Source organism: Hydra vulgaris, chromosome 04 (assembly GCF_038396675.1).
Source record: "Hydra vulgaris chromosome 04, alternate assembly HydraT2T_AEP".
Taxonomy (NCBI): Eukaryota; Metazoa; Cnidaria; class Hydrozoa; order Anthoathecata; family Hydridae; genus Hydra; species Hydra vulgaris.
In genome coordinates this window covers 15,528,884-15,539,121 of record NC_088923.1, presented here as the reverse complement: position 1 = coordinate 15,539,121, position 10,238 = coordinate 15,528,884, and the positions used below count along the sequence as shown (strand labels likewise).

Genomic DNA, 10,238 nt, shown 5'->3' with positions numbered 1-10,238 from the left:
AAAATAACGAGCGACCGACATCAAAAAGCTGAAACAAACCTTAACTACAGCGTGGAATAAATTTAACGATTGGAAAAAGATGTATTTGATATAAAGGAAAGTTTAAATTTTCACGCTCAACTCATCGAAAAAAAGGTCAAAAATAATATTGAGTCTATTGAAAAAAAAAAAATGAAGCACATAAAAACAATGAGTTTATTGACTTTAAAAAAAAAATCAGAGAAATTGAGGATCGGTCACGAAGAAATAACCTTAAAATTGATGGCATCAAAGAAAATAAAAATGAAACGTGGTCTGAAAGTAAAATAAAAGTGATTAAACTTTTTGAGGAGACTCAAGGGGTGGAAAATGTGAGAATCGAACGAGTGCATCGCAGTGGACGCCGAGATGCAAAAACAACACGCACAATTATTATTAAACTGTTAGACTACAAAGATTAGGTAGAAATTTTTAAAAGTTCTTCTAAATTAAAGGGTGAAAATATCTACATAAACAAAGATTTTTGCTTCGAAACGAACTTAATAAGAAAAGATCTTAGAGAAAAAATGAAAATTGAGCGGCAGCTGGAAAAATTTGCATATATATCATATGATAAGCTGATTGATTATTATTATCATTATTAGTATTTTACTCCTTTAACTTTTAATGTATTCTTTGTTACAGCTGTGGACGATTATTACTATTAGCATTAACAATATATTTAGTAGCTTTTATTTACAAGGTTTTTGCTTAAGATTAGTACATGTACTATTTGTAAACTTCCGTGAATGTAACAACTATTTCAGAATATATGAATTGATTGATTGGAATTAATTGGATTGTACGCAAGTGGGTGTCTAAGAAAACGGAAGAAATCCTGAATCCGTGTCAGTAAGCCACGAATATAAGATTTTAATATAAAGACTTAGCAAGTAATAAAATAAACCTTTCTTTTTTTTAAGGTGCCCCAAGAAGTCCTCACCGTCTTATCACAGAGCACTGCGAAAGAGCATTTAATAGGAAGTTCACACCTCCTTCCCAACCAATTCCGCAAATCTTGCCCGGAGGTGGGGCTACTATGGATCCTACGTTTGTGAGGCAAGTGCGCTACCACTGCGCCACGGTTGCTTCAAATGAAATGTGTTGGACATCAATTAAAATAAGTTAGAACCGGTAACTATGGATACTAATTGCAAAATAACATTCAAAATTCTTTTTTTGTATGATTTGAGAATTTCAAAAAAAAAAAAAAACGTTCAAGCTATATTATCTCAAAAGAATGATTAGGTGGCATACAGTGTTAATACCCCAAGCCCTTCAATTTAGCGGAACTAGACTTTTTATTACCTCTCTGTTACGTTATATTTATATAATAATTTAAAAAATGAATTTAAAGCATTGAATGATTGGATGCTTATGTTGGATGTTTTGAAGACTATGCAAGTGTTTATTTTTTATATAAAAATCAATACGCAAAAACACAATGTTTATGCAGAAGCAAGAATTTACTACTGTCATTGAGTAATGCAAAACTCTAGACCAAAGCTTAGTATTTAAGGTCAAACTCTCTAACTTTAAGAACAAAACTTCAACTTGAAAAGTATCAAAATATTTTTTGTACTGAAATACTACGTTTGGAATAAGCATTGTAAAGTATACTAAATTTGTTTTTAAGATTAACTCTTTTATTAAAAAGATAAAGGCGACACAACTACTCCACTATAGTTACTGAAACTGAAAACGTGTTGCAGGTATTCATCTTTATTTATTTACTAAACGGAGTCGATTTAATTGTTCCACCCAAGATTTTACAACATCATTTTGAAATTTCCCTAAACAAATGAAACATATATCGATTATGAAACAAATGAAACAAATGAAATGAAACAAAATATCGATTAGAAATATTTATACTTTTGTTAATAATACAAGCTTGTTATTTGTCTACGAACTTTAATTGTTATAATTTCGCAAAAGTATTTAACTATAAACTAGATTAAAACATAAATTTTGTAGATTTCAGTAGTTTATCAAAAAATTAAAATTTTTTAACAAAATATTGAATTGAACCAAAGTATAATTGCAAAAGAAAACTTGCCATTTGTTCCAGCAAAAAAACTTTCCAGTTCGCCATTTCGATTTAAAGCTGAAATGGTAAATTTATTTCAAAGAAACTTGATTGTTAATTTTTAACCAACCATATGGTCTCATTTATCATATTTCACTAAAAAAAACCTCTTTCATATTCAAATGCTTGGAGTATCATCTCGAAACGATCTAAATCTTTCACAGCTTTTGCTTCACCCGTTACTTGCGCAGAGTATTCCTGAATTCTCAATAAAATAAATAAAAATTTGAAGAAAAAAATTAATACAAAATTAAAACTGACAAAATTAAAAATGACAAAAAAGTTATTTTATATGTATATATATATATATATATATATATATATATATATATATATATATATATATATATATATATATATATATATATATATATATATATATATGTATATATATATATATATATATATACACACACACACACACACACACACAGTACTTTCAAAAAAAATAAAAAAATAGGCAAAGTTAAATTTTGTTACTTAAAATTTAAACATAAAAATTTAAGAAAATATTGAACAAATTTGATTTTATTTGCGAGAAAAATCTTTTCAAATAAATCTTGCATATTGGATGACTAAAACATAAAATTGTATATAAAAACATTATCAAACATTATAACAAAAAATATCAATAAAAAACTGCAATATATTAAAAATAAAAGCAACAAAAATAACATCTAAGCTAGTATTTAAAATATCCCCCAAAAGCTTTTTTGCAAGCAGCACATCTTTTTTGCATTGATTTTACAAGATTATTGTAAATTTTATTTGGAACTCTTCAACAAATGGTATCTAATTTTTGTTTTAGGCTATTTATTGATTGTATTTGCACCTTGACTAATTCTTTGTCCATCCAAGCCCAAATAGATTCGATTGGATTCAAATCTGGTAATCAAGCTGGCCAGGATATTAAATTTTCTTTCATCCATGCTCTTATTGTATGAGCTGTGAAGGCAGGTGCCAAATTTTGTTGAAATTGCCCCCGTTTATTTTGATCAATCAGCATGTCCACTGAAAGAACCACGCAGTTCACTAGCATCTCTATATATGTTCGTTAATTCAACCTGTATAAATGTTACCTACTCCTACTCCATTAAAATTAAAGCAGCCCCAAATATCAAAACTGTTGCCGCCACTCTACAACTTAGGTACAACATAGCAATTACTATACTTTTAAATCTTTAACATTTATTTTTTAAATTAAATTTAATGATTTAAATCTTTTAACAAGAACTTTGCTTTTTCTATTTATTACTTCAAAGTTACTTTTATCACAAAAATTACTTGCTTCCATTTTTCTGAAGACCACCAAATTCTCTCCTTACACCACCTAAATTTTGTAAGCCAGTCTCTGGCTGTCAACATAAGTTTTCTAACAGCTGCATAGACACCAATATTTTTCCTTATTAAAATGTTTTTATCTGTATTGACGAAATAGGTTTTTCACGGTTTTCATTAAATGCATCAGTGAGTTCATGATAACTTAACATCAGATTGGCTTTTGTTTGACAAATTATTAGACTCTTTTCATGTTTAGTAGTTATTTTAACCTTGCTGATCCTGCATGGCGTTTGATGCCACCTATTGTTTTAAATGTCTTTAAAGTATATCTGATGTAATTCTTTGAAGTTTTTAATTTTTTTTCTTTTTCTCTGTTACTGATCATTGAGCAATCCTTCATACCTATTATTTGTCACTTTGTTGCTTCACTTACTGCTTTTCGACCCATTTCTATGTATATTTACTTTTAGGTCTTATCAAATTATTTAAAAAGGCTTTAAATGTGACTAAAATGGTCATCATAATTAATTTTATCTTTTTAATTTTAGATTTTATGGGAAATTGTCAAACTAATAATAAATTAATAAAACAATTATGAATAACAGTGGGTTGACAAGAAAGTAGAATGGAAGTCAATTAAAAAGTTTTTCGTATTCCTTTGAAAAAAGTAAATTATTAAAAAAGCAACTATATATAAACTTGTTGTTGACATGTTAGTTGTAGAGAAATAATTTTCCTGTCATTCAAAAAAAAAATCAAGTCTTTAGGAAATATGGATGGGATTCTACAATGTTTTAAAAGAAATTTTACTTAATTTTTTACTGCGGCTATTTATTTTGAAAGCACTGCGTATCTACAAACACAGACCTGCCATAGTTCCATAATGTCGTCTCCAACCTATAACATTTTTATAAAACTATAATCAAAAAACAGATGCACAAAACAAAAAATTAAAAAGAATGAGTTCATAAAAATAAAAATTTAAAAAACCTTTTTGTTAGTAACCAAGGAACACAATTGTGCCATTGCTTCCTTTAAAGTATTAAATAAATAAATAAATATATATATATATATATATATATATATATATATATATATATATATATATATATATATGTATATATATATATATATATATATATATATACATATATATATATATATATATATATATATATATATATATATATATATATATATATATATATATATATATATATATAAGATATATATAAGATATGTATATATATATCTTATTATAATAATACTAATAAAGACAAGGATTTGATGAAAAAAAAAATTTGTATAAATTTTAAAAAAGTATACTTTTTCCTTTAAATACTTTTCCTCTTGTGATATACCACAAAAAGGAGTTATATCTCCAACAATACATTCAGCCAAATCATGCACAAGTGCCATCTTTATACATCTAAACTTAATCATTTCATTCCAGGAACTTTTATTATTATTGGAGGAATTTCATAAAACAATTGAATATTAATTAAAATAAAATAATTAATTAATTAAAATAAAAATTAAATTAATTTAATATATACTACCTTAATATCAGTGATGTAACTTTTTAGTAGTGAGATATGAGGAAAGTTGTTAAAAATTTGAACTAACAGGAATAATCTTTATAGATTAAAGATTTTCATTTACATCTTTTCAATTTTTAGAGAGTTAGCCCATTAAACTTTTACTTTTATTATTATACCTTTTATTATTTCATTAAACACAAGGTTGTATGAAATAAAATATGAAAAATACTAACCGCAATATGCTTATATTATTATCATTGAGTAACATGGCCATTATAGCCATACGGTACATATGATCAGATATGCTCTCAGGGTGAGGTACATTGTTTTTAATCCAGCCAGTGCGTTTATTAGTCTTTAAGTGGACACAAATAGAAATATAAAAACATGTTACTATATATATATTATGTTTAAAGATATAGTCTGCTTTAAATATATATACATATATATATATATATATATATATATATATATATATATATATATATATATATATATATATATATATATATATATATATATATATATGTATATATATATATATATATATATATATATATATATATATATATATATATATATATATATATATATTTCAAAAAAAAAAATTTTTTTAAAGAACAAAATCTTTATCAGTTAATATTAAAAAATCAAAATATAAACATTTGAACTTTTTAGATTGAAATATTTACCAAATCCATATAAAAAATATGCTGTTGTAAAAATAAATAAATAAAAAAAAAAAGATTACAATTGAAAAGTTTGATTAAAAGACAAAAAAGATTTTAAATAAATAAAAAATTTATACCGTGTTAATACTGACAGTTTTATTTAAAACTTGTTTTATATTTTTTATGTTAAGAACTGCATATATATATATATATATATATATATATATATATATATATATATATATATATATATATATATGTATATATATATATATATATATATATATATATATATATATATATATATATATATATATATATAATATATATATATATATATATATATATATATATATATATATATATATATATATATATATATATATATATATATATATATATATATAATATATATATATATAGTCTTCATCTATTAGGCTGGCACAGATGTATTTTTAATACATTGTTTACAGTTTAAGATGTTAAACCCTGGATCTTCTTGACTCAACACATGGGTTTTGTTTGTGTCTCTGTTTCTATGATTAGGCGGTTCATTCGATTATCTCAGTTTTATGGTTCTGCAGCTGGCTCGTAGTCAGGTTTCCCGAATTCTGTGGTAGCTCTCAGAGAGGCTAATACCATCAACAGCTGAAAAATATCAGAGTACTAAGAGTGCCATGTTGCGCATGAATGGTGTCCCTGTTCGTACTTTTGGTATGCATTGTTGAGACCACATTTGGAGCCCTTTGTTATGGCTTGGGGTTTATTAATAGTAATGAGGCAATTGCTTGGATTATGAAATAGTGAACTGAGTACTATCTATGCTTTGAGTAAAGTCCTTTAACAAATTTAAATGAGTACCAAAAACTATAAAACACAAAAAACCATCATCATCACCAAGTTCTCTAAACCTATCATTCACTAGTATTTATGGTCTTCGAAGTAACTTTTCTTCAGTTTAGTCTTATCTCTTGCAAAGTTCACCAGATCTACTTGCTCTTTGTGAGACTAATTTGAGTTCAGCTGTCTCATCTTGTGATCTTAGTGTTGATGGTTATCTTCCTTTAATTCATAAAGACTCAAATAGTCATATGCTTGGCCTGGGCATTTACATTCATAAGAATTCACCCATTTGTCGTGAAACTAGGTTTGAATCCACAGTCTATTCTTTTATGTGCTTTTGTTTAGCACCACTTCACTCTATTACCTTTCTCTTTGTTTTCTATTGCTCTCCTTCATGTCAAGACTACACTTTTTTCGATGTTATTTCTGATCAAATTGACCAAGCCCTCTCTCTTTATCCATTAGCCAATATTGTTGTTGTTGGTGACTTTAATGCTCATAATACTGAATGGCTTGGCTCTAGTGTCAGTGACTCTGCTGGTGTTGAGGCCCACAACTTTTGCCTTTCTGAATCTCTAATTAAAATAGTCAACTTTCCAACTCGCTTTCCAGACAACCCGAATCATTTACCTTCCCTACTCAATTTATGTCTTGTTTCTGATCCTAGTCAGTGCTCAGTTTCTCCACATTTACCCTTCAGTACTTCTGATCACGGTTTAATCTCTCTAAACTATTATCTCATTCTCCTTCATCATTAGAATCCCCCGATCATGGTACCTCTTACAACTACCTTAAAGCTGACTGGGACTCTTTTGGTTATTTTCTTTGTATTCAACATTCGTATCACTCCAGCTTCTTTATCAAAAGTGATTTCCCACTTAGACTCTTCTACAGTTTGTGGTCCAGACAACATACCTGTTGCAGTCTTGCAGAAATTTTCTCCGGAGCTGTCATCCATACTTTCATAACTATTTGACAAGTGCTTATCAGTGCCTTGTTTTCTGGCATGCTGGAAAGTGGCATCTGTTATTTCTATTTTCAAAATTTCTGGAGAGCAATCTGACTCGTCTAACTACTGTCCTATTAATTTACTTCCTATAATAAGCAAGGTTTTTGAATCTTAAATTAATAAACACTTAATCTCACTTAATTTAATAACTTACTTTCTGATCATCAATATGAACATATGTTATGTATATATATATATATATATATATATATATATATATATATATATATATATATATATATATATATATATATATATATATATATATATATATATATATATATATATATATATATATATATTATGTTAGTGTATTCTACAAACAGAGTGCTAAATGTTCTAAAAGAACAGAGCAATAATAAATTAGTAAAAACACTTATTTAATTTTTGATTACATCAACACTGTGTTTCACCATCAGTAGGTTCATCAGGAAGAATCAGGATGAACCTACTGATGGTGAAACACAGTGTTCAAGTAACCAAAAATTAGATAAGTGTTTTTACTAATTTATATATATATATATATATATATATATATATATATATATATATATACAACATCATAGTGAGATTGTTTTATATTAACACAAGCCTAATAATAATCTCACAATACTATTTTCATCGTTTTATCCATTTTTTTACAACAACAATTTAATACACATTTAAAATTAAACACATGTTTTATTGTCATTATGAACAGGGTATTAGTTTTATATTTATATACTGCTATTAAGTGATAATGTAATTTACCTTTAATTGACCGACTAATATAAAAAATTCCAAAGCACTATTGGCATCAGAGCTATCATTTGGACAAACAACATTGCTAGCCATCTTTAATAAAATTCTTCACAATATCCAACTTAATCTGGAATTTGGTTTATATTAACTATAAAAATAATTTTAACAATAGGCAGTTTTGACATAATAACCATAAATTATGCATATACTATATGGTAAAGTGCAAAAAAAAAATTGTGTTTATAAAATGATATTTATATAAATAAAATCTTTAAAAAGTGGAATAAAAAGGTCATATTTAATACTATAGAAAACAGCTTACAGAAATAGAAATCAGATAAATTATTCAAACTGCTGATCAAGGATAGCCTCAAAAAAGCATTGGGTCATGTTTTAAATAACAAAACTCAAATATGCTAATAGTTGAGATTATTGAAAAAATTTAAACACTAATAAAACTGTAAGGCTCGTTGGATTAGAGTGAATATATATATATATATATATATATATATATATATATATATATATATATATATATATATATATATATATATATATATATATATATATACATATATATACATGTATTATATATATATATATATACAGTATTGTGCAAATTAATTGCATCAAAATTAAAAAGAATAAAAATCCAGGAAATTTTATGTTTTCTAACTCTAATAAAATAAAAACTCATGCACTAATATTTTATTTGTCCTCTTCGTGCTGCTATGACTTTCTGCACACAATTTGGCATGGAATCCACTAAATTTTTACAAATATTTTGGATTTCTGTGTCTTCAGTCCAAATCTAAAGGATAGTAGTCAAGCTTAGTTTTAGTTGTGCAGTCATGTTTTCGCAGTCTTTTTTTTACAATTGCCCAGAGATTCTTGATTCGATTAAGATCTGGGGAGTTCTCAGGCCATTTAAGTGTTTTAACATTATTTTTGACCATGAATTTCTTGACTTTTTTAGATGTATGGCATATGGCTAAATCCTGCTGTAATATTCCGTTTCCATTTGGAAACACTTTTAACATCTCTGGAATTAAATGTGTTTGCAGAACCTCAATGTAAGTGTCACAGTTCATCATGCCAGTAACTGGATAGAGTCTTCCTGGTCCAAAAGCAGAGAAATAACCCCAAAATATCTTCTTTTCTGGATGCTTGGCATATTGTTTAATGTGTCCGGGTTGTATAGGCTCACCATCAAAACGACGAACAATCTGTGACCGCTAGCCTTGCACTTGTGATTCATATAAAAACTTTGACTTGTGATAATTCATGTGAAAGCTTTGCACTTATGATTCATGTGAAACACTTGTGAAAATGTGATTCATCCAAAAATAAAACCTGCAATCAATAAATAAATAAGTTAACTGTTATCAAGTCTCTTCAATTTAAAAGCTTCAATTTTTAAAAGTAGTATGATTATATAAATATAATAAAAAAAATAGCTGTAAATTTAATAAACAAATTTTGTCTTACCCTTCTCCATTGTTCTTTAGTTCACTTTTTGTATTCCTTTGCCCACAAGAAATGCTTCTTCTTCATAACATCTATAACTAATGGTTTTTTAGAAGGATTTCTGGAAAACCTTCTAACAGCTATCAACTTCTTCCGCACAGTATTCAAGCAGACGAGGATGTCATGCGTAGCTAAATCATTCATTACTTGGTCACTTGTCTTTTTTGAATTTTCGATACTCTCCAGCATCACATATCGGTCATCTCTTTCTGTGGTCTTTCGTTTTCGACCACATTTTCCTTGTCTAAATGGTGATAAGCTGCCTGATGCAATGTAACCCTTCTTAACTCAGCTAACTGTAGATGGTTTACTGAACATAATATAGCTATATCCCGTTGAGATTTATCAGAATATTGAAGTTAATATTTTAGATCTTTTTCTTGGTGTAGTGTCCACCTTTGTTTATTTACTTTTTTTAAACTTATTTTTATCCTTTTAATCACAGTTAAATTATAGAAAACACAGAATAAAACAAAAAAGAAAAAAATGTTTGATGCAATTAATTTGCACGATACTGT

The 10,238-nt window shown here is 26.8% G+C and overlaps 1 protein-coding gene across 2 annotated transcripts; it reads right to left on the bottom strand.

The window, feature by feature from the left end:
* Window positions 1-1,572: 1,572 nt before the first annotated feature.
* LOC100210895 (5'-deoxynucleotidase HDDC2) lies at window positions 1,573-8,351 on the bottom strand. Of its 2 annotated transcripts, XM_065795569.1 has the most exons (8): window positions 8,203-8,351; window positions 5,163-5,284; window positions 4,715-4,817; window positions 4,379-4,420; window positions 4,256-4,285; window positions 2,215-2,305; window positions 2,078-2,125; window positions 1,573-1,811 (listed from the first exon to the last, which is right to left on the bottom strand). In XM_065795569.1, exons 1-8 carry the CDS (start codon window positions 8,284-8,286, stop codon window positions 1,741-1,743), a joined length of 591 nt encoding a protein of 196 aa, XP_065651641.1. In that variant the 5' UTR covers window positions 8,287-8,351; the 3' UTR covers window positions 1,573-1,740. The 2 variants fall into 2 exon arrangements, with proteins under 2 accessions (XP_065651641.1, XP_065651642.1); XM_065795570.1 differs by lacking the exon at window positions 4,379-4,420.
* Window positions 8,352-10,238: the final 1,887 nt, after the last annotated feature.